Source organism: Salvelinus namaycush, unplaced genomic scaffold (assembly GCF_016432855.1).
Source record: "Salvelinus namaycush isolate Seneca unplaced genomic scaffold, SaNama_1.0 Scaffold1149, whole genome shotgun sequence".
NCBI classification, from domain to species: Eukaryota; Metazoa; Chordata; class Actinopteri; order Salmoniformes; family Salmonidae; genus Salvelinus; species Salvelinus namaycush.
In genome coordinates this window covers 2,413-28,440 of record NW_024057841.1, presented here as the reverse complement: position 1 = coordinate 28,440, position 26,028 = coordinate 2,413, and the positions used below count along the sequence as shown (strand labels likewise).

At 45.3% G+C, this 26,028-nt stretch overlaps 1 protein-coding gene across 1 annotated transcript in view; it reads left to right on the top strand.

Moving 5' to 3' along the window:
• Positions 1-22,223, top strand: part of LOC120035910 (sushi, von Willebrand factor type A, EGF and pentraxin domain-containing protein 1-like) — a gene marked incomplete at its 3' end in the record, with an annotated part of 47,606 nt that extends 25,383 nt beyond the window's left edge. The window contains exons 3-9 of the mRNA XM_038982377.1: positions 7,874-8,032; positions 9,774-9,953; positions 12,005-12,184; positions 17,199-17,393; positions 19,390-19,508; positions 19,792-19,921; positions 22,116-22,223. Coding sequence (XP_038838305.1) covers positions 7,874-8,032; positions 9,774-9,953; positions 12,005-12,184; positions 17,199-17,393; positions 19,390-19,508; positions 19,792-19,921; positions 22,116-22,223 — 1,071 coding nt within the window. The remainder of the gene's footprint in view (positions 1-7,873; positions 8,033-9,773; positions 9,954-12,004; positions 12,185-17,198; positions 17,394-19,389; positions 19,509-19,791; positions 19,922-22,115) is intronic.
• Between the last annotated feature and the right edge of the window lie 3,805 nt (positions 22,224-26,028).

The following is a 26,028-nucleotide window of genomic DNA, read 5'->3' as shown; positions in this document are numbered from 1 at the left end:
TTCGGGTTTTACTTACCTAACGTAGCAGGCGTAAAAGAACCTGAAACTAGATACTCTACATACTGGTCTTGACGAGAAGAAATAAAATGTTGGGGGAGGTTCTCTTCTGCACTGTTCAACCAATCCAGTAAATGTGGAGGAGGAGTTAAAATGGAGTGTCACCTTGTTAACGTCCAAAAGAGGAAGTTGCATCACAGGCTCTCTTTCCACTTCCCCTGAAAACCAGAACATCCGGTTGTTGGGGACTTGGCAGATGCTAGGGTTTTACAGACAATTTTGTGACGATTTTCTTGTCCGGATCCTCTCATGTGTAGAAAACACCGCTTTCAACAAGCTCCATGTTATGGAATAGGTGCAAACTTTATATCGGCGGAAAGAGAGGATTGAGCTGCAGCCAATGCAGAAACAGTAAGTCTCTAGCATAAACACATAGGGAGCTATTCAATATAAAAATGATGTCATGCTAGAGTCATTATCTTTGGCTACAGCCTCTGAATTTCACAAGGCCTTTGTTTGATTTTGGAGTGGTGTGCGTGTCTGCTGTTTTCAATGCAACCTGTCACGAAAGGTCACAGCTGTCACTGTTGATGACTGAGAAAATGACTGAGGGGCCAATGATGGGGGCTTGAAGTGTCTGTGTGTGTAGGTGTCGTCCTTTTGTGTCTTCTCTAGGATCACTGCATTGACCTATGACCTACTGTATGATCCTAGGAAGTATGCTCAAGCTTAACTTGTCCACTGTATCAGTTGACTTTCCATTTGGTATGAACTATTCTGGTGATCTAAAGACAATATGTCACATTGAGGTGTATACAATATGTTGTTAATTTAAGCCAGTTTGCTACAGCAGGAAAACAAATCCTGCAGCAACAGAAAATGTTAGGGCAAATCAAGTCTCAAGTTCTCAAGTGAAAATATATTTTTTTGAGTCCTTTTTAAACCTTGAATAGACTACAAGTTTGTGTTTCCTGCTGTGCAGAAACATTCTCAGCATCAAAAGAGTGATCAAATTAAGATCCTACATCTGTACAGTACCTTGTTCCTTGTGAATGTACATTTGACTGTTTCCCCCCTGGTTTGCTGCACATTTTCAGCGGCAGATTGAGGTCTTAAACGTGAAGTCATGTTAAGAATGCAAAGTGTCCTTTCATGTGAATGTTTTTTTTATCTCTGTTAATAAAAACACAGGGATTTAAAACCAATCCAACGGAATCACAACAAGAGCCCTTGTCTGGCCACAAGTGGTGTGGCTGCGGTCCAGATTTAGAGTGTTCAGATTTATGTTTGACTTGTTCTGTCTCAATTGTTAGTCTTAGAAGAGAACAGGCAAATAAGGTATTTCAGTTTTGTATTTTTAATACATATGAGAAGAAAATATGTAAAAACCTGTTTTCACTTTGTTATTATGGGGCATTGTGTGTAGATTGATGAGGGAAAACAATAATTTAATACATTTTAGAACAAGGCTGTAACGTAACAAAATGTGGAAAAAGGGAAGGGGTCTGAATACTTTCCGAATGCACTGTATCTGGAAACACAAAACCCCCATTTTTTAAAGAAGGACCACAGGGATTGCGCCTGTGCAACAGTAGATATTAATTAAGTTTAACATATATTTGTATTGTACATTTGATCAAGACTTTAAGATAACTAAGGTTATTTTCAGACAACCAACAGAATAGCAATGATTTGTACATTCCCCAGTTGCTCCCCACATGGGAAGATAGAGACACAGTCTATAGGAAAACGCTGGTGGCCTTTTCGCTGAGGGGGGAATTTGTTAGACTCAGCAAATCTGTCACTGTTATTGGGGACTGAGATGCGGAGATGTGCTGGGTATTCTTCTGGATTCACTTTCAGGGTTTCCGTTTGTCTGTTTGAGATCCCACTAATGGATTACAGGCTCCCCATGGTCTCCAGAGAAGATTTCTAGACTTCTTTGGCTTCTTGAGTGACTTCTTTGGCTCTTACGGTTTGTTCATGAGCTAGACTAAATGGCTTACTTTATCATTTTATGAGCAAGAAATGATGGCGATGAATTTGTCTGGTACTGTATGTTGTTTTGTTGAAAGTGATGCACATGGAAATCATTACATTAACCTCTCTAGGGTATGTGGGACGGTAGCGTCTCACCTCGTCAACAGCCAGTGAAACTGCAGGGCGCCAAATTCAAAACAACAGAAATCCCATAATTAAAATTCCTCAAACATACAAGTATTTTACACCATTTTAAAGTTACACTTGTTGTAAATCCAGCCACAGTGTCCGATTTCAAAAAGGTTTTACGATGAAAGCACACCAAACGATTATGTTAGGTCAGAGCCAAGTCACAGAAAAACACAGCCATTTTTCCAGCCAAAGAGAGGAGTAACAAAAAGCAGAAATAGAGATAAAATTAAACACTAACCTTTGATGATCTTCATCAGATGACACTCATAGGACTTCATGTTACACAATACATGTATGTTTTGTTCGGTAAAGTTCATATTTATATCCAAAAATCTGAGTTTAGGCGGGACGCTACTGTCTCACTTGGCCAAAAGCCAGAGAAAATGCAGAGCGCCAAATTCAAATAAATTACTATAAAAATCTAACTTTCATTAAATCACACATGAAAGATACCAAATTAAAGCTACACTGGTTGTGAATCCAGCCAACATGTCAGAATTCAAATAGGCTTTTCGGCGAAAGCAAACGATGCTATTATCTGAGTCACCATAGTAAACAAAGAGAGAGAAGCATATTTCAACCCTGCAGGCGCGACACAAAACGCAGAAATAAAAATATAATTCATGCCTTACCTTTGATGAGCTTCTGTTGTTGGCACTCCAATATGTCCCATAAACATCACAAATGGTCCTTTTGTTCAATTAATTCCGTCGATATAGCCAAAATGTCCATTTATATGGCGCGTTTGATACAGAAAAACACCGGTTCCAACTTGTGCTACGTGACTAAAAAATATCTCAAAGGTTACCTGTAAACTTTGCCAAAACATTTCAAACTACTTTTGTAATACAACTTTAGGTATTTTTTAACGTAAATAATCGATAAAATTGAAGACGGGATGATCTGTGTTCAATACAGGATTAAAACAAACTGTAGCTAGCTTTCTGGTCACGCGCCTCTAATAAACAGTACACTTCAAGTGACCCTCTTTCAAGATGGCCGTACTTCTTCATTACACAAAGGAAAAAACCTCAACCAATTTCTAAAGACTGTTGACATCCAGTGGAAGCGGTAGGAACTGCAAGAAGGTCCCTTAGAAATCTGGATTCCCAATGAAAATCCATTGAAAAGAGAGTGACCTCTAACAAAAAAAAATTCTGAATGGTTTGTCCTCTGGGTTTCGCCTGCTAAATAAGTTGAGTTATACTCAACGACTCGATTCAAACAGTTTTAGAAACTTCAGAGTGTTTTCTATCCAAATCTATTAATATCTTCTGGGGATGAGTAGCTGGCAGTTTAATTTGGGCATGCTTTTCATCCAAAATTCCGAATGTTGCCCCCTACCCAAGAGAACTTAACATTTTAGTCATTTAGCAGACTTACAGGAGCAATTATGGTTAAGTGCCTTGCTCAAGGGTACATCAACAGATTTGGGGGGATTCAAAGCAGCAACCTTTCAGTTGCTGGCCCAACGCTTTTAACTGCTAGGCTACCTTCCGCCCTCCTGCCATCCTCCTGACATCCTCCTGCCATCCTCCTGCCATCCTCCTGCCGCCCTCCTGCAGCCCTCCTGCCATCGTCCTGACGTCCTCCTGCCATCCTCCTGCCGCCCTCCTGCAGCCCTCCTGACATCCTCCTGCCATCCTCCTGCTGCCCTCCTGCAGCCCTCCTGCCATCGTCCTGACGTCCTCCTGCCATCCTCCTGCCGCCCTCCTGCAGCCCTCCTGACATCCTCCTGCCATCCTCCTGCTTCCCTCCTGCAGCCCTCCTGCCATCCTCCTGCCATTCTCCTGACATCCTCCTGCCACCCTCCTGCAGCCCTCCTGCAGCCCTCCTGCCACCCTCCTGCAGCCCTCCTGCCATCCTCCTGACATCCTCCTGCCACCCTCCTGCCGCCCTCCTGCAGCCCTCCTGCCACCCTCCTGCCACCCTCCTGCAGCCCTCCTGGCATCCTCCTGCCATCCTCCTGCAGCCCTCCTGCAGCCCTCCTGACATCCTCCTGACGTCTTAGGCCTAAACTGCTTCTAACACCCTGCCCCTGTGTGTTTAGAGGATTGATATCTCACACACATTTTCATTGGATTTAGATGTAAATCCTATATTCTCGTTCCTCTTTCTGTAGATATTGTTACCATTCTAACCATGCCTAGTAAGAGTTTGAAAGCACACATGTAGCTCTGAGGGTTGAAGGCCCGTTGTGCTCCGCTCTGTGAGGTATTTTAACCTGGGCCTGGGCGCACTCTCTCCAATTTACAGATAATCTGGACTGGACTGGGCTGCAGGGGTTTTAGGCTGGGTTTCTCTACATCACTTTGATATATCAGCTGATGTAAGAAGGGCTATATAAATACATCTGATTTGATTTGACCCTTGACGGCCTACTTCCTGACCAAATGGAGGGTATCCATAGGAGTCAGGGGTCAATGGACTTGTCACTAAGAGATGGAAATCAGTCTCTTTGCGGGTCATTTGGGGCTGAAGCAGATGTGCTAGCTCTTGATTCACTTTCAGGGTTTCCATCAGTCTTTTCCAGTCTCAAATCGACTGTCAGTTGGTCTTCTTGGCTAAGGTCATTTATTTCTGAGCATATTTCATCTATCACAGTGTGTAGTCTGGTACACTTCGCTGGTACACATTTAGGAAATTCACAACGTTTTCTTTCCAACACCGTCTTTCGTTTTGGCGTTTTAAGATGTATTCGTTTCTCTTTCCCTTTTCTCCTTCTCTCCTTCTATCCACCCCTCCTTCTTTCTTTCTCTCTCGCTCCCGGAACACAGTGTGTGTTTCTACGAGAGCCTGGTCTGGCCCCTCGGAACTCTCCCCCTGTAGAGAAAACTGACGTCCAGGTCTGTATTCAGAAAGTGTCTCGGAGTAGGAGTGCTGATCTAGGATCAGGTCACCTCTGTCAATTCATTATAATCTGAAAAGCCAAACAGATCCTAGATCAGCACACATTGAGACACTTTATGAATATGAGATTAGGTCTGTTACTTACCCTAGTGTCTACCTAAGCCAGCCGACCAAGTTTCCAGTCCAGGAATTAAAATGAAACTTTAAAACAGTATTTCTACTGTTTCACTACAAGTGAAATATTTTTCGTGCATAAATAACTGTGTTTCCTGTCAACTATAAGTGGAGGCTGTAAAAGGGGATCCAGGGGCCTCAAATACATTCAGACATTTACCCTTCAGGTTCTGCTGCTTGCTTATGAGGTTGAAGGTGGATATCATTGAGAATGTATGGGCTACTTCAGTTATCAGATCACACACACACACACACACACACACACACACACACACACACACACACACACACACACACACACACACACACACACACACACACACACACACACACACACACACACACACACGCACTACAGTCTACACATAGCTGGTGTGTATTTGATGTGGGTGAGAGGGAGGGGGCTATTCCAGGCTGTGCCAGGCTACTGGTCGAGCGGCGGTTAATGCTGCTTGGCCGACCCTGGTGTGTTTAGGTGGGGAATGAGTGTGTGTTGGCACGGAGCATCCGGATCCAATGCTTGGCCCCTGTTAAGCACTAGGGCATGAGAGAGAGAGAGAGAGAGAGAGAGAGAGAGAGAGAGAGAGAGAGAGAGAGAGAGAGAGAGAGAGAGAGAGAGAGAGAGAGAGAGAGAGAGAGAGAGAGAGAGAGAGAGAGAGAGAGAGAGAGAGAGAGAGAGAGAGAGAGAGAGAGAGAGAGAGAGAGAGAGAGAGAGAGAGAGAGAGAGAGAGAGAGAGAGAGAGAGGCCCCTCTCCAGACTACAGCTTGGCACTAAAACAACACAGAAAATTCCCCCCTCCAGCTTAGCGTTGGGTAGTAGATTAGATCTAAACACTGATTAGTCAGATCAACACCATGTATCCTCTATGACACTGCTCTGTGTGTTCAGGTCTCAACAAGCCCCCACAGTGTTTTCTGTCCTTCACCCATACATGGCCTAGAGCTAGATGGTACAGCTCCCTTCACAACTGTGTACTTCTTATATTGCCAACTTCATATTTTGTCAAAATTCATGCATTGTGGTTTGACAAACACTTCTGATTGAGTATAGCCTATCCATTATAGTGAGTTGGAGATACCCTCTCCTTCTGTACTGTTAGCTAACTGGTCTCTATAACACAACTGGTCTATAACACAACTGGTCTCTATAACACAACTGGTCTCTATAACACAACTGGTCTATAACACAACTGGTCTATAACACAACTGGTCTCTATAACACAACTGGTCTATAACACAACTGGTCTCTATAACACAACTGGTCTCTATAACACAACTGGTCTCTATAACACAACTGGTCTATAACACAACTGGTCTATAACACAACTGGTCTATAACACAACTGGTCTATAACACAACTGGTCTCTATAACACAACTGGTCTATAACACAACTGGTCTCTATAACACAACTGGTCTCTATAACACAACTGGTCTCTATAACACAACTGGTCTCTATAACACAACTGGTCTCTATAACACAACTGGTCTCTATAACACAACTGGTCTATAACACAACTGGTCTATAACACGAGGGATGCATTGAGACGGCCATCTTCTTCTGTGAGGATCATTTAGTGCAGGGCTGCCCAATTCCGGTCTTGGAGGGCCGAAACACTTCTGGTTTTCATTCTCTCTTTCTAACCAGGGACTGATTTAGATGTGGGACACCAGGTGAGTGCAATGACTACTAGGTAGAAAATAAACCAGAAGTGTTTCAGCCCTCCAGGACGGGAATTGGGCAGCCCTGATTTAGTCAATGGAGGAATGTTTGAAATCAAGCTCGGTAGCTCTACAGCCAGACAGCTTCCTGACCCCTAGCGTCCTGACCCCTAGCGTCCTGACCCCTAGCGTCCTGACCCCTAGCGTCCTGACTCCTAGCGTCCTGACCCCTAGCTTCCTGACCCCTAGCGTCCTGACCCCTAGCGTCCTGACCCCTAGCGTCCTGACTCCTAGCGTCCTGACCCCTAGCTTCCTGACCCCTAGCGTCCTGACTCCTAGCGTCCTGACCCCTAGCGTCCTGACCCCTAGCTTCTTGACCCATAGGTTCTTGACCCCTAGCTTCTTGACCCCTAGCTTCCTGACCCCTAGTGTCCTGACCCCTAGTGTCCTGACCCTAGCTTCCTGACCCCTAGCTTCCTGACCCCTAGCTTCCTGACCCCTTGCTTCTTGACCCCTAGCGTCCTGACCCCTAGCTTCCTGACCCCTAGCTTCTTGAGCCCTAGCATCCTGCCCCTAGCTTCCTGACCCCTAGCGTCCTGACCCCTAGCTTCTTGACCCCTAGCATCCTGCCCCTAGCTTCTTGACCCCTAGCGTCCTGACCCCTAGCTTCCTGATCAGTCTCAGGTGCTTCTAACACAAAGCATAATTGCCAAGTTAATAGAAGTATTATCCACCTCCGTGATCTCAGAATTTGCTCATGGTCATGGACATGTTTTTGCATTTGTGTGTGTATACTGTCTGTACCGGTCCTTCCTTTACATGCAACTAACAGGGCTGGGGTCAATTCCTTTTCAATTCCAAATGTTCCTAATTCAAAAGCATTGAAGCGTTGAAGAGAATTGTAATTTCAGTGGGACTGGAATTGACATGGAGTTAACTCCAACCCTGGCAACTAACTACATTTCTAGGCTGTGTCGTCTGTGTTGAGGCTAAAAGTGAGTGTCTGCGTCCTCTGTACAGCGTGCCCGCCTGGCACCTACAAACCAGAGGGTACACCTGGAGGCCTGGGTACCTGCCTGCCCTGCCCCGACCAGCACCACACCTCCCAGCCCAGCAGCACCTCACGCAGCGACTGTGTCTGCAAGCAGGGCTACAGGCCCCAAGGGAAGACCTGTGAAGGTATGAGGCTCCAGACTGTCCACACTACACTTCCAAAGTCAGACACTCAGGGACGTTTTCCCAGACACCAGTTAGGCCTAGCCCTGGACTAAAAAACCTACTGAATGGAGAATGCTTGAAATAACTTTTTGAACTAGAATGAGGCTTAAAGGCCAATTCCACCACTTTTCAACCTCATATTCATTATTAAAAAGTAGTGGAATTACCCTTTAATCTGCATCTGGGAAACCGGCAGAACTCCCTAGGGTTCACACACCCTCAGACACACTTAGGAGGCTTCTTGAACTACGTACAGCAGTAATAATATCCAACAACGTACCATGTCGTCACCCATTCCCCTAAGAACGAGTCAACAGCGTGCTCACGTCCATGTGTCAGACTTTCCCCCCTTTCTACAGCTGAGAGAGGTTGTGGCCCAAATGGCACCCTATTCCCCACATAGTTCACTACTTTTACACAAAGTAGTGCACTATATAGAGAACAGGGAGCCATTTGCGACACAGCCAGAGACTGGTGGATCCCAGAGCAGAGAGAGGTGCTATCTGTCTGTCTGACAACCTGTAATCTTCTGCCTTCATGCTCTCTTCCTCTGTGTCAGGACGATTAACGTTCCCAAAGCCCTTAGGCTTCACCACAACCAAGCGTCTGCCGCAGGGATCAGCCTCAATACCCAGGCTTGAGGGCTGTATGTGTGTGTGTGTGTTTTATTTTACTCTCCTTGTGGTGACCAGAAGTCCTCACAAGGATAGTAAAACAAGGAACATTTGGACAAGTGGGGACATTTTCCCGCTCCCCACAAGGAAAAAGGCTATTTTAGCCTTAGGGTGTAAGTTTAGGGTTAGAATTAGGGTTAGTGTGAGAATTAGGTTTTAGGGTTAGGTTTTGGGTTAGGTTAAAGGAGTTAGGGTCAGGTTTAGGGGTCAGGGAGAATAGTATTTTGAATGGGAAACAATTGTTGGGTCTCCACAAGCATAGTAAAACAAATGTGTGTGTGTGTGCGTGCGTGTGCAGTATAACTGAGTGTGCGTGTTCATGCATTTGGGCTTTTGCATCAAATAGAGGAAACCGATTTTTCATGTTTTTCATGTTTCTCCTCTCCCTCCCTCTCTCTCTCTCCTTCCATCCATCTCTCTCCCCATCTCTCTCTCTCTCCATCCATCTCTCTCACCGTCTCTCTCTCTCCTTCCATTTCTCTCCCCATCTCTCTCTCCTTCCATCCATCTCTCTCCCCATCTCTCTCTCTCTTCTTCCATCTCTCTCCCTGTCTCTCTCTCCTTCCATCCATCTCTCTCCTCGTCTCTCTCTCCTTCATCCATCTCTCCCTCCCTCTCTCTCTCCTTCCATCCATCTCTCTCCCCGTCTCTCTCTCCTTCCATCCATCTCTCTCCTCGTCTCTCTCTCCTTCATCCATCTCTCTCCCCGTCTCTCTCCTTCCATCCATCTCTCTCCCCATCTCTCTCTCCTTCATCCATCTCTCTCCCCGTCTCTCTCTCCTTCCATCCATCTCTCTCCCCGTCTCTCTCTCCTTCATCCATCTCTCTCCCTGTCTCTCTCCTTCATCCATCTCTCTCCCCGTCTCTCTCTCCTTCCATCCATCTCTCTCCCTGTCTCTCTCTCCTTCATCCATCTCTCTCCCCATCTCTCTCTCCTTCCATCCATCTCTCTCCCTGTCTCTCTCTCCTTCCATCCATCTCGCTCCCCATCTCTCTCTCCTTCCATCCATCTCTCTCCCCATCCCCAGTGGTGTACTGCCCTGAGCTGTCTCCTCCAGAGAATGGTTTCTTCATCCAGAACGTGTGTAATAACCAGTTCAACGCTGCCTGTGGGGTACGATGCCAGCCTGGCTACGACCTGCAGGGCAGCGGCATCAGACTGTGCCAGCCAGACGGGACGTGGTCAGGCTCTCCGCCCAGCTGCAGAGGTGAGAGGGTGGTAGAACACACACACACACACACACACACACACACACACACACACACACACACACACACACACACACACACACACACACACACACACACACACACACACACACACACACACACAGTAATGAAGTATGCACACACCGTAACCCCTCTAATGGTCCTTCTAACCTTAACCTCTATAATGGTCCCTCTAACCCTAACCTTAAACTATCTAATGGTCCCTCTAACCTTAACCCCTATAATGGTCCCTCTAACCCTAACCTTAACCTCTCTAATGGTCCCTCTAACCCTAACCTTAAACCCTCTAATGGTCCCTCTAACCCTAACCGTAACCTCTCTAATGGTCTCTCTAACCTTAACCTCTATAATGGTTCCTCTAACCCTAACCTTAACCCCTCTAATGGTCCCTCTAACCTGATCCTCTATAATGGTCCCTCTAACCCTAACCTTAACCTCTGTAATGGTCCCTCTAACCCTAACCTTAAACTATCTAATGGTCCCTCTAACCCTAACCTTAAACCCTCTAATGGTCCCTCTAACCCTAACCGTAACCTCTCTAATGGTCTCTCTAACCTTAACCTCTATAATGGTCCCTCTAACCCTAACCTTAACCCCTCTAATGGTCCCTCTAACCTGATCCTCTATAATGGTCCCTCTAACCCTAACCTTAACCTCTTTAATGGTCCCTCTAACCTTAACCTCTCTAATGGTCCCTCTAACCCTAACCTTAACCTCTTTAATGGTCCCTCTAACCTTAACCTCTCTAATGGTCCCTCTAACCCTAACCTTAACCTCTTTAATGGTCCCTCTAACCCCAACCTTAACCTCTTTAATGGTCCCTCTAACCCTAACCTTTCTAATTGTCCCTCTAACCCTAACCTTAACCTCTCTAACGGTCCCTCTAACCCTAACCTTAACCTCTCTAACGGTCCCTCTAACCCTAACCTTAACCTCTTTAATGGTCCCTCTAACCCTAACCTTAACCTCTTTAATGGTCCCTCTAACCCTAACCTTAACCCCTCTAATGGTCCCTCTAACCCTAACCTTAACCCTTATGATGCTTCAACACATTCCTAAACATTTGTGAGTTACATCGGCCTATCAGGGAGACACACACACGTACATACTGTACACAAAACACACACGCACATACTGTACACAAAACATACACGCACATACACAAATCACATGCACATACTGTACACAAAACACACACGCACATACACAAAACACACGCACATACTGTACACAAAACACACACACACACACACACACACACACACACACACACACACACACACACACACACACACACACACACACACACACACACACACACACACACACACACACACATATACACACACACACATATACACGTTGTATATAGTCAGTAAGAGGGCTTGTTAAGTTTGGGCATGGTGTGTGGAGTTAGTATGGAGACTGTCTGGCTGGTGTGTCAACGTATTCCCTGTAGGTTGAGATCATGTGTCTGTGTGTGTGTGTGTGTTCTTGGCTCACTCTCTGTGTGCCTTCCTGTGCGTGCATGTGTGCGCGGCGTGTGCCTGGACGTCTGTATGTCTGTCTCTCTGTCTGTCTGCCTCCCTGTGTCTGCATGAGTTCCAGTGCGGGACCTCCCAGCCAGTTAAGGCATCAGGGAGGGGGTCTCCTAAAAGCCTGTCTCTCAGTGGTGCTGAAAACCAACACACTAAACACACTCTTCTAGACCTCAGGCTGACACGGACCAGCCCTGCAGGATCAAGGTTTTTATTAAGGGATTTTGCAGGAGAGCAAATGATAGATCTCAGAAAATATTTAGCTAATGTTTAAGACAGATGAATCATTCTTCTTTTTTCATTCCTCCATTTCATTTTTGTATCTCCTTCATTCTCTTCTACTTGGTTCCTCTCTCTTTTTTAAAATCTCTACCCCTCCCTCCCTCTCTACCCCTCCCTCCCTCTCCCTCTTTTCATACTGTATTTTTGTCAATGCGGTTAGACCGACCAGTATCTAGGTCTTCCTCTGTGTTTCTTGGTTTGAACAACAGTGCGCTCCTGTCCCGCCCTGTCCCGGCCCCAGCATGGACACATGAACTGCAGCGAGGGTGGCACCTCCTACAGGGCGGAGTGTGAGATCCGCTGTGCAGAGGGCTACAGGCTGGAGGGAGACGCCAGGCTCAGCTGTCAGGCCGACTCACTGTGGAGCGGGATCCAACCACGGTGTGTGGGTAAGCCTGCAGGAACCAATTACCCCACTCTCCCCCTAAAACCCCTCTGCACCCCACTAAAACATAGCATCTAGAACAGGGTTATCTAGAACTGGGTTATCTAGAACAGGGTTATCTAGAACAGGGTTATCTAGAACAGGGTTATCTAGAACAGGGTTATCTATTTTGGATGCAATTTGAATGGAGGTTATGGAGAGAGAGAGAGAAAGACTGCGAGAGAGGGCTCGCGCACGTAATGATTTAAAGCAAAGATATTTGAGTGATAGTCTGTCTTAAAACTCTGCAGCTGCAATTAAGAACACAATAATCTTTACAATGAAAAAACAAGCCAGATGGAGATGGGTAAATGAGACGTGCATTCGGTCTTTATATTACTGTAGCATAGACTATGCTGCAGCAAATGCAGACCTACCTGTCACAAGAGAAAAGTTCCCGTGATGAGATGATAGGTTTGTGAAGTGCATTGTGAAGTGTGCTCCATACTGAGATGTCTGTCCCACCCTGAGCGTTGATTCATCATGCAGAGGCCGTAGAGAAGCCAGATTTACACATTGCATATAATTTAACAGTTCCATTTCACGCCATGCTGCTCACATAAATAATTTATTATACTTTACAGTTTTCTCACAGTTAGTTATCCCGGGGAAAGGGAGCGGTTTTAGTAGCCGGGTTCCTGCAATTCAACCATCTAATACCCCACTCTCACCCCTAAAACCCCCACTCTACCCCCACTCTCCCCACTGAAACCCCACTCTACCCCCACTCTGCCACTTACCATGCTCTCGCCACTAAAACCTCACTCTACCCTGCTCTCGCCACTAAAACTCCACTCTCCCCAATAAAACCCCACTCTACCCTGCTCTTCCCACTAAAACCGCACTCTACCCCCACTCTCCCCACTAAAATCCTACTCTAACCCCACTCTCCCCACTAAAACCCCACTCTACCCCACTCTCCCCACTAAAACCTCACTCTACCCTGCTCTCGCCACTAAAACCCCACTCTCCCCACTTAAACCCCACTCTACCCTGCTCTTACCACTTGAAACCCCACTCTACCCCCACTCTCCACACTAAAAACCCACTCTACCCCCACTCTTCCCACTAAAACCCTACTCTAACCCCGCTCTCCCCACTAAAACCCCAAACTTCCCACTAAAACCCCACTCTACCCCACTCTCCCCACTAAAACCTCCCTCTACCCTGCTCCCTCTACTAAAAACCCACTCTACCCCCACTCTCCCCACTAAAACCCTACTCTAACCCCACTCTCCCCACTAAAACCCCAAACTTCCCACTAAAACCCCACTCTACCCCACTCTCCCCACTAAAACCTCCCTCTACCCTGCTCCCTCTACTAAAAACCCACTCTACCCCCACTCTCCCCACTAAAACCCCACTCTACCCCCACTCTCCCCACTAAAACCCCACTCTCCCCACTAAAACCTCACTCTACCCTGCTCTCCCCACTAAAATCCTACTCTACCCCCACTCTTCCCACTAAAACCCTGCTCTACCCCCACCATGCCCCTTACCACGCTCTCCCCACTAAAACCCCACTCTACCCCACTCTCCCCACTGAAACCGCACTCTACCCTGCTCTTCCCACTAAAACCCCACTCTACCCCCACCCTCCTCACTAAAACCTCACTCTACCTCCACTCTTCTTACTAAAACCCCGCTCTACCCCCACCATGCCCCTTACCACGCTCTCCCCACTAAAACCTCACTCTACCCTGCTCTTTCCATTAAAACCCCACTCTACCCCACTCTACCCACTAAAACCCCACTCTACCCCCACTCTCCCCACTAAAACCCCACTCTACCCCCACCCTCCCCACTAAAACCTCACTCTACCTCCACTCTCCCCACTTAAACCCCACTCTACCCCCACTCTACCCCTTATCACACTCTCCCCACTAAAACCTCACTCTACTCTGCTCCTTAAAAAGTTCTACAGCTGCACCATTGAGAGCATCTTGACTGGCTGTATCACAGCTTGGTATGCCAACTGCTTGGCATCTGACCGCAAGGCACTACAGAGAGTAGTGTGTACAACCCAGTACATCACTGGGGCTGAGCTCCCTGCCATCCAGGACTGATACCAGGCAGTGTCAGAGGAAGGCCCTAAAAATTGTCAAAGACTCCAGCCACCCAAGTCATAGACTGTTCTCTCTGCTATCGCACAGCAAGCGGTACTGATGCAGCAAGTCTGGAACCAACAGGACCCTGAACAGCTTCTACCCCCAAGCCACAAGACTGATCAATAGTTCAATAGTTAACCAAATAGCTACACAGACTATCTGCATTGACCCTTTTTATACTAACTTTTTTGACTCATCACATACGTTGCTGTTACTGTTTATTATCTATCCTGTTACTTTGTCACTCTATTCCTAGTTACAGTGCATTCGGAAAGTATACAGACCCCTTGACTTTTTCCACATTTTTTACGTTACAGCCTTATTCTAAAATGGATTAAATAAAATGTTTCCCTCATCAATCTACACACAATACCCCATAATGACAAAGTGAAAACAGGTTTTTAGAAATGTTTGCAAATGTATAAAAAAATAAAAACAGAAATACCTTATTTACATAAGTATTCAGACCATTTGCTATGAGACTCGGAAATTGAGCTCATGTGCATCCTGTTTCCTTTGATCATCCCTGAGATGTTTCTACAACTCGATTGGAGTCCACCTGTGGTAAATTCAATTGATTGGACATGATTTGGAAAGGCACACACCTGTCTATATAAGGTCCCAGAGTTGACAGTGCATGTCAGTGCAAAAACCAAACCATAAGGTTGAAGGAATTGTCCGTAGAGCTCTGAGACACGATTTTGTCAAGGCACAGATCTGGGGAAAGGTTACCAAAAAATTTCTGCAACATTGAAGGTCCCCAAGAACACAGTGGCCTCCATGATTCCTAAATGAAAGAAGGGCCTTGGTCAGGTGACCAAGAACCTGATGGTCACTCTGACAGGACTCCAGAGTTCCTCTGTGGAGATGGGAGAACCTTCCAGAAGAACAACCATCTCTGCAGCACTCCACCAATCAGTCCTTTGTGGTAGAGTGGCCAGACGGAAAGCACTCTTCATTATAAGGCACATTACAGCCCTCTAAGTGTTAGCCAAAAGGCACCTAAAGGACTCTCAGATCACGAGAAACAAGATTTTCTGGTCTGATGAAACCAAGATTTAACTATTTGGTCTGAAATCTAAGCGTCATGTCTGGAGGGAACCTGGCACCAGACCTGAAATATCTGTGCAGCGACGCTCCCCATACAACCTGACAGAGCTTGAGAGGACCTGCAGAGAAGATTGGGAGAAACTTCCCAAATACAGGTGTGCCAAGCTTGTAGTGTCCTAGCCAAGAAGACTCAAGGCTGTAATCACTGCCAAAGGTGCTTCAACAAAGTACTGAGTAAAGGGTCTGAATACGTACAGCACCAGTCAGACGTTTAGACACACCAACTCATTCAACGGATTTTCTTTATTTTTGCTATTTTCTACATTGTAGAATAATAGTGAAGACATGAAAACTATAAAATAACACAAATGGAATCATGTAGTAAGCAAAAGTATATTAGATTTTTGATTTTTGATTCTTCAAAGTAGCCACCCTTTGCCTTGATGACAGCTTTGTAGGTTGAATGTCTGTTTGGCTTCGGATGAAACGCTTTCTAGACAAATATATATCTCTCACACACACACACACACACACACACACACACACACACACACACACACACACACACACACACACACACACACACACACACACACACACACACACACACACACACACACACACACACACACACACACACACACACACACACACACACACACCACACAGAGGCACCACCACAGGTCAGGCACACAAACACACAAAAACAGGGCAGAACGGTTGTGTTTTGCCCACAAACCTCCGGCCACTCGGCGTTGGCCTCTAATGAGTCACTGTCTCTCTGTCTCTCTCCAGCTATTTAAAAGCTACAGACGTGTACTGCCTAACCAAAGGCACTAATTTCATTTGTGTTTATCGACTACAATCTCCCCCGGAGTAGAAGGATGAGAGAGTTGTGAGTTAAAGTTTGTTTGTGTGAAGGTCTGAACGCTTCGCTACAGACTGTCATCATTACTGCTCCTTTCACAGTGGTACTTCAGTACTCTGGTTGCTGCTACTGCACCATGGGTTCAAATATCATTTGAAATCTTTTAAACACTTTAAATGTTTGCTTTAACCGGCCTGGAGCGCTAGGTGGGAGGGGTTGGGACTTTTGTGACTTTTCTATTGGTTCAATTGCAACAAGCATGTTCAAGTAAGCCAAGCTCGAGTATTTGACCAGTATTTGAAATAGTATTTGAACCCAGGTCTGGCTGCTACAGTGTTTAGTGTTTGTTGGTGTAGATGTGTAATGTGATCACTGATTCACTAAAGAGGGATGGGCTATTTTATTTTAATCTGATGAAATGTCCACTGTTGATTTTATAGTCCTCATCCCCCCCTCTTGCCTCGTAGCTTCTTGCTATTGCTCTTCCTACGACTCTAACTCCATCTAACAGCCAATAGACCAGGTTCTGGGTCAAAGCCACACACTTTATGTCCAAAAATTCATTAAACAACTTGTCTGTAATAGTTTTGTGGTCTTAGAGTCATTTCCGGAAACATTCTTGTTCCTTTTCTCCTAAAACGGATCTACTGCTCCTGAAAATAGGTTTATTGCGACTGAGCAAGCCTTGTTCAAGGCCAGAGAGATTTGATCTCAGTAGGTTGAAAACGCAGGAAGCATGTTTATGTGCTCCAAGCTTTTTCTCCTCTCTTCCTCCCCCAGTTCAGTTACTGAGACTTGTTGTGCTTCTCTGCTTCATGTAGTCAACTCAATTTGTTGTGACTGTCAATAAATATCTCTCCACCACCTCTCTCTCTCTCTCTCTCTCTCTCTCTCTCTCTCTCTCTCTCTCTCTCTCTCTCTCTCTCTCTCTCTCTCTCTCTCTCTCTCCTCAGAGGTGCGTTGTCCCCCCATGGTGACTCTGAGGAACGTCCTGCGGTCGCCCCCTGCCTGTGGAAAGAGGGAAGTGAAGCCTGGCACCATGTGCCGCCTCGCCTGTCGCCACGGTTACAGTCTCCAGGGAGACGTGGACGCACGCTGTCTCTCCTCTGGGGACTGGAGCACTAACGTCCACAAAACCACCTGCACAGGTAACAACACCTAGCATACTCTGTGAGTGTGTGCGTATGTGTATGTGTGTATGTGCATGAGACAGTTTTCCATGCACCCCTTTTGCTATTTCTGTGCATTTCTTTCCATGTGAATGGTGCTAACCTTCTGCTGAGAGCTGTCCCTAACATAAACCATACCAGAGCAGAGCAGAACCAATCGCTGTGTTTGAGGACTGGGGGAACAACACTGTAATTGCATACAGCTTCTCCAGATGCTTTACAGGTGAAACAGGTGGCTGTAGAATGAGTTCTGTTTGGAGGAAAAGATGTCGTAAAGATAAAACGAGTGGAGAGAGGGATGGGGATGCCGTTGAGATGAAAAGAATGAGGGTTCGAGGGTCAGTCATCCATAGGAGTTATAGAGGCCAGGGTGGAGTTATAGAGGCCGGGGTGGAGTTATAGAGGCCAGTGTGGAGTTATAGAGGCCGGGGTGGAGTTATAGAGGCTGGGGTGGAGTTATAGAGGCCAGTGTGGAGTTATAGAGGCCAGGGTGGAGTTATAGAGGCCAGGGTGGAGTTATAGAGGCCAGTGTGGAGTTATAGAGGCCAGGGTGGAGTTATAGAGGCCAGGGTGGAGTTATAGAGGCCAGGGTGGAGTTATATATATATATATATATATATATATATAGAGAGAGAGAGAGAGAGAGAGAGAGAGAGAGAGAGAGAGAGAGAGAGAGAGAGAGAGAGAGAGAGAGAGATGAGAAAGAGCTGACCTGGTTCCAGTCTATTACACTAACAGGGAAATATTTCCAGTCCAATTAAGGGAAAACCTTGTCAGATCTGATCAGAAGGCTGTGTGTTTAAGAGGGATACCTCACTAAATGGGTCTTTTCCAGCTGTGAACTTTCACACAAAACCCAGTAAAGCAGTCTTCTCTGTTGACATTGACCTACCTGGCTTAGCAAAGCTTAGAGGGAGTCTCATATACCCTAGAGCGCTGGTTCTCAACTGGTTTTGGCTACAGACCCAAATGGACCAGGTTGTCTCAGTCACGACCCAATATTTGCATTGTGATTCTTTGTGCCGAAACGCAATCTGGAAAACTATTTTGAATGCTATATTGACAGTAAATGTAGCAATTATATTAAACAATGGAACAACATTCACATAATTTCATTGTCAATAATTCCACATTTCTCATATACTTGGTGAAGAATGTTGGCAAGCTCTTTTGTTTGAGACCACAAATATTGAAAATACTGTGATTGAATTTTTTTTTTTTAAGAATAAATAATTGAAAAAAATGTAAGTTCATTATAATTTCGACACACTTTCTACCTGGTATTAGTTGTTTAAATTTAGACTGGAGTATTTTTTTAATCCCCCGCAAAAAAATATAAAATAAATACATCCAAATTTGGGTCCCACCAGTTCAGAACCACTATCCTAGAGGGTAATGTTAAGGTTATTGATGTATAGAAAGACAGCGACAGCTGTAATCGGCAATGAGACAGACACATAATTGGCTAAGAGGTGATGATGTCAACATGGCAGAGTGTTTTAACTCTGTAATTAAGAACAGAGGGGGCTCTGACATGTTGTGTGAGAGGGGTCAGAGGTTAGGTGTGACATCACAGTCCCTCCCTCAGTGTCATGACGACGTGTGATAGAAGGGTGCATCCCAAATGGCACCCTACTCCCTATGTAGTGACCTACTTTTGAGCCCGATGGGCCCTGGTCAAAAGTAATGAGAATAGGATGCCATTTGTTGCGTCAGTTCATGTCCTTCTTTACCGTTTATTGTTCTTAGCAGAGTTGGAGTTAATTCCGTCTAAATTCCTGTCAGTTGAGGAATGGCACTCCTATGAGTAAGTCCCATCGTGTCCAATTTAACTGAGTGGAATTGAAACCAGATTGACCCCGACATCTTGCTTGTTAGGTTTTTGGGGGATTTTTTGGCCACCTCTTTATCCATCCACTCTGATTCTTAGGACTGTCGTTTATCTGTTGTTTATTTTCTTACTCTCTCCATCCAGATTCAGAGCGTCCGTGGATCCAGTGCCCCAGAGACGTGGTGGCAGAGACGGACGAGCGGCGTGGCACTGCCAACATCAGCTGGAAGGTGCCCACTGCTACTGACAACTCTGGGGAGGAGGTGAGTGGAGGAGAGTTGTCTCTTTTCCCCTCCAGGGTGTTAGTGTGCACCTCTCCTGAGGTTCATATTTTCTATGTGAAGAGCTTTTCACAAAGAGCAACAAGGTGCAGAACATCAACTCAAACCTAAACCCCCAAGCAACCAAGACCAAGCAGTAGGGTCAAGGAACAAAGGAAAAACTCTCAAGGAAGGAAGAATCCTTTACATGACTAATCCTGTGAAGGAATCAATGAGAGATTATGAATAATACTCCTAACAGTCATCTGTGACCTTTGCCCTCTAGGTCCTGGTTCAGGTGAAGCCTGTGTACACCCCTCCCCAGCTGTTCCCTATAGGAGAGGAGAAGATAATCTATACAGCGACAGACCGTGCTGGGAACCAGGCTAACTGCACCTTCACTGTCACTGTCATAGGTGAGGTCAGGTCGCAAGCACATCACAGCCAACCACATATCACAACCACATCACAACCAACCATCAGATCACAACCACATCACAACCATATATCACAACCACATATCACAACCACATATCACAACCACATCACAACCAACCATCAGATCACAACCACATCACAACCATATATCACAACCACATATCACAACCACATATCACAACCACATCACAACCAACCATCAGATCACAACCACATCACAACCATATATCACAACCATATATCACAACCACATATCACAACCATATATCACAACCATCAGATCACAACCATCAGATCACAACCATCAGATCACAACCACATATCACAACCACATATCACAACCACGTATCACAACCACGTATCACAACCACGTATCACAGCCATATATCACAACCATATATCACAACCACATATCACAACCACATATCACAACCACGTATCACAGCCATATATCACAACCATATATCACAACCACATATCACAACCAAAAATCACAACCATATATCACATCCACATATCGCAACCATATATCACATCCACATATCACAACCACATATCACAACCATATATCACAACCGCATATCACAACCACATATCACAACCATATATCACAACCATATATCACAACCACGTATCACAACCACATATCACAACCATATATCACAACCATATATCACAACCATATCGCAACCACATATCACAACCACATATCACAACCATATATCACAACCATATATCACAACCATATATCACAACCACATATCACAACCACATATCACAACCACATATCACAACCACATATCACAACCACATATCACAACCATGTATCACAACCACATATCACAACCATATATCACAACCATATATCACAACCATATCACAACCACATATCACAACCACATATCACAACCATGTATCACAACCACATATCACAACCATATATCACAACCATATATCACAACCATATATCACAACCATATATCACAACCACATATCACAACCACATATCACAACCATATATCACAACCATATATCACAACCATATATCACAACCATATATCACAACCATATATCACAACCATATATCACAACCATATATCACAACCATATCGCAACCATGTATCACAACCACATATCACAACCATATATCAGAACCATATATCACAACCATATATCACAACCACATATCACAACCAAAAATCACAACCATATATCACAACCATATCGCAACCATGTATCGCAACCACATATCACAACCATATATCACAACCATATATCACAACCATATATCACAACCACATATCACAACCACATATCACAACCATGTATCACAACCACATATCACATCCACAAATCACATATCACCACCACATTGTAACCATAACACCACCTTATTGTAACCATATCACAACCAACATCACAAGCACATCACAGCACATCACAGCAATACCAATGTGAAACGTGTGATTGCGATCAGGAACCTAAGTTTTTCCTGACCTCATGACCTGACCGTGAAAAACTCCAGGCCCCAGTTATAGCCTACAGGCTCTAGTCATACTGTATCTTTTAAGTAGTGCCCAGAGTTTCTCCTGGTCAGGTTACGTTATCAGGAAATACTTCTGGTAGTTCCTATTTCCAATGACTCGGTTAGTGGGAGTGAGGTGCTTAGAACTCCAGAGTGGTGGGTTTGGATCCCGGCTGCCACATGCAGTAGTCCCTTTGGATAAAAGCTACATAACGAGTCTACACAGTAGTCACAGGTGGCAAACTCAAGTGTGCAAAGTGTGGAAAATAAGGGTGTCCAGTGTCACACACTTAATACTCTCAGAAACCAAGGGGGAAAGCACTGTGGTAGCCCCGAATATTTCCATATGCTATTATGAAGGAATGCAGTGGCTTTCATTAGACACACATGTTTAACACATACCACTAAAATGGAGAACATAACATACCCTACTTTACCATAGGGTTACACTAGATTGTTATCCGATTGTAGGAATACTACTACCTATATACTAATATACTGATATAAGTCCTAATGTAGGATAGCAATAGTGCTCAACACTAAATCAGTCCAATTAGTCCAATTAGTTAACATTCAGCTGGAGATTGTTGGTTGTCATGGTCAAGCTTTGTCGTCTCCCTAACAACAACGATGTTGTTCCTTTCTAGATACGGAGCCCCCTGTGATTGACAGGTGCAGGTCACCGCCCACTTTCCAGGCCACAGACACGCAGGCGGCCGTCGCCTGGGAGGTGCCACAGTTTTCCGACAACTCAGGTGTGTGGGATCCCAGACTGCACCTCTTCCTCTCTCTCTCTCTCTCTCTCTCTCTCTCTCTCTCTCTCTCTCTCTCTCTCTCTCTCTCTCTCTCTCTCTCTCTCTCTCTCTCTCTCTCTCTCTCTCTCTCTCTCTCTCTCTCTCTCTCTCTCTCTCTCTCTCTCTCTCTCTCTCTCTCTCTCTCTCTCTCTCTCTCTCTCTCTCTCTCTCTCTCTCTCTCTCTCTCTCATATATATTTAACCAGGTAGGCCAGTTGAGAACAAGTTCTCATTTACAACTGCGACCTGGCCAAGATAAAGCAAAGCAGTGCAACACAAACAACAACACAGAGTTACACATGGAATAAACAAACTTACAGTCAATAACACAGTAGAGAAGTCTATATACAGTGTGTGCAAATGAGGTAAGATTAGGGAGGTAAGGCAATAAATAGGCTATAGTGGTGAAATAATTACAATTGAGCAATTAAGCACTGGAGTTATAGATGTGCAGAAGATGAATGTGGAAGTAGAGATACTGGGGTGCAAAGCAGCTAAATAAATAAAATAAATAACAGTATGGGGATGAGGTAGTTGGATGGGCTATTTACAGATGGGCTATGTACAGGTGCAATGATCTGTAAGCTGCTCTGACAGATGATGCTTAAAGTTAGTGAGGGAGATATGAGTCTCCAGCTTCAGTGAGTTTTGCAATTCGTTCCAGTCATTGGCAGCAGAGAACTGGAAGGAAAGGCGGCCAAAGGAGGAATTGACTTTGGGGGTGACCAGTGAAATTTACCTGCTTGAGCACGTGCTACGGGTGGGTGCTGCTATGGTGACCAGTGACCTGAGATAAGGCGGGGCTTTACCTAGCAAAGACTTATAGATGACCTGGAGCCAGTGGGTTTGGCGACAAATATGAAGCGAGGGCCAGCCAACAAGAGCATACAGGTCGCAGTGGTGGGTAGTATATGGGGCTTTGGTGACAAAACGGATGGCAGGGTGTGTGTGACAGTAGAATGGTGTGAACCAGACAGACAGAGAGACAGAGGACGTGCGGTATACAGGATAGTGTGTTTCTGTCATCACCGTACTATTAGGGGCCGTGGTTCAGACATCTGAGAGACACAAGCATTTTTTGTGGGAATATGCTGAACTATAGAAATGTTTTTGGACATACGGACATCCTTAAAAATGTTGGTGCCAAAACGAATCTTCGTCAGACCTGACGGATGGGAACGTTGTCAATAAAGCGGTGAATTGGGAGCATAGTTAGTGTGAGCTTTACAGATATGCTTAGATAGAAACACTTATGCAATAATATACTAATTATAGAGTCATATACAGTCATGTATATTCCTTCAGTTTACTATACCACAAAAAGTTCAATCATCATTTCTACTATATATTAGTGCTCCAGGGTCCATGTCCAAAAACTGTGTCAGAGAGGTGTGCTGATCTAGGATCAGGTTCCCCCTGTCCATATAGTCTTATTCATTATGATGTCAAAAAGGCAAAACTGATTCTAGATCAGCACCCCTGCTCTGAGAGCTTTAACACAGTGTTCTGTGCTGGCTAATATGAAGGCCATGGCGTCATAGATCACCTAATACTGAACCTCTGTGGCTGGCACAGAGAACACACACACACACACACACACACACACACACACACACACACACACACACACACACACACACACACACACACACACACACACACACACACACACACACACACACACACACACATACTGTACACACACACACATACTGTACACACATATACACAAGTCAAAGGGTGATGTTAGTACTGGACCTCTGTGGCTGGCACAGAGAACACACACACACACACACACACACACACACACACACACACACACACACACACGCACACACACATACACACACACACACACACACGCACACACACACACACACACACACACACACACACACACACACACACACACACACACACACACACACACACACACACACACACACACACACACACACACATACTGTACACACACACACATACTGTACACACATATACACAAGTCAAAGGGTGATGTTAGTACTGGACCTCTCTGGCTGGCACAGAGAACACACACACACACACACACACACACACACACACACACACACACACACACACACACACACACACACACACACACACACACACACACACACACACACACACACACACACACACACACACACACACACACACACACATACATACTGTACACACATATACACAAGTCAAAGGGGGATGTTAGTACTGGACCTCTCTGGCTGGCACAGAGAACACACACACACACACACACACATACATACTGTACACACATATACACAAGTCAAAGGGTGATGTTAGTACTGGACCTCTCTGGCTGGCACAGAGAACACACACACACACACACATACATACAGTACACACATATACACAAGTCAAAGGGTGATGTTAGTACTGGACCTCTCTGGCTGGCACAGAGAACACACACACACACACACACACACACACACACACACATACATACTGTACACACATATACACAAGTCAAAGGGTGATGTTAGTACTGGACCTCTCTGGCTGGCACAGAGAACACACACACACACACACATACATACAGTACACACATATACACAAGTCAAAGGGTGATGTTAGTACTGGACCTCTCTGGCTGGCACAGAGAACACACACACACACACACACACACACACACACACACATACATACTGTACACACATATACACAAGTCAAAGGGGGATGTTAGTACTGGACCTCTCTGGCTGGCCAACCCACAGACTTGCTGACAGAGAATCTGGAGAGCTCATGTTTCAGTATGCAGTAAGGAAGTGTTTATGTGTGTGTTAGTAAACAGCTGAGTCAGGAACAGTAATGTATAGACAGGACATCAGACCTCAGCTATGTTTCAGTATGCAGTAAGGAAGTGTTTATGTGTGTGTCAGTGAACAGCTGAGTCAGGACAGTAATGTATAGACAGGACATCAGACCTCAGCTATGTTTCAGTGAGTTTGATGACCTCACTCAGTATGCAGACACAGGGTCTTGCTTAAACACAAGCACAGACACACACACACACACACACACACACGCACAGAGACACACAGAGACACACAGAGACACACAGAGACACACACACACACACACACACACACACACACACACACACACACACACACACACACACACACACACACACACACACACACACACACACACACACACACACACACACACACACACACACATCATAGGGTAATAGTGAATCTCTCAGACAGACAGACAGAACATCCCCAAACAGCAGCCCTTGTGACAGGTACATCACCATAACTCTCTATGGGGCTCTAACCTGTCATCATCACTGCTGCTGGCCTGCTGGGAACTCACACACTCAGTCAGACAGATATACACACACACTCAGACAGACAGATATACACACACACTCAGACAGACAGATACACACACTCAGTCAGACAGATGTACACACACACTCAGTCAGACAGATACACACACTCAGTCAGACAGATGTACACTCAGTCAGACAGATGTACACTCAGACAGACAGATGTACACACACACTCAGTCAGACAGATGTACACTCAGACAGACAGATACACACACTCAGACAGACAGATGTACACTCAGACAGACAGATATACACACACACTCAGACAGACAGATACACACACTCAGACAGACAGATACACACACACACTCAGACAGACAGATACACACACTCATTCAGACAGATACACATGCATGCATTCAAGCACACCCACAGTATAGACTAAATA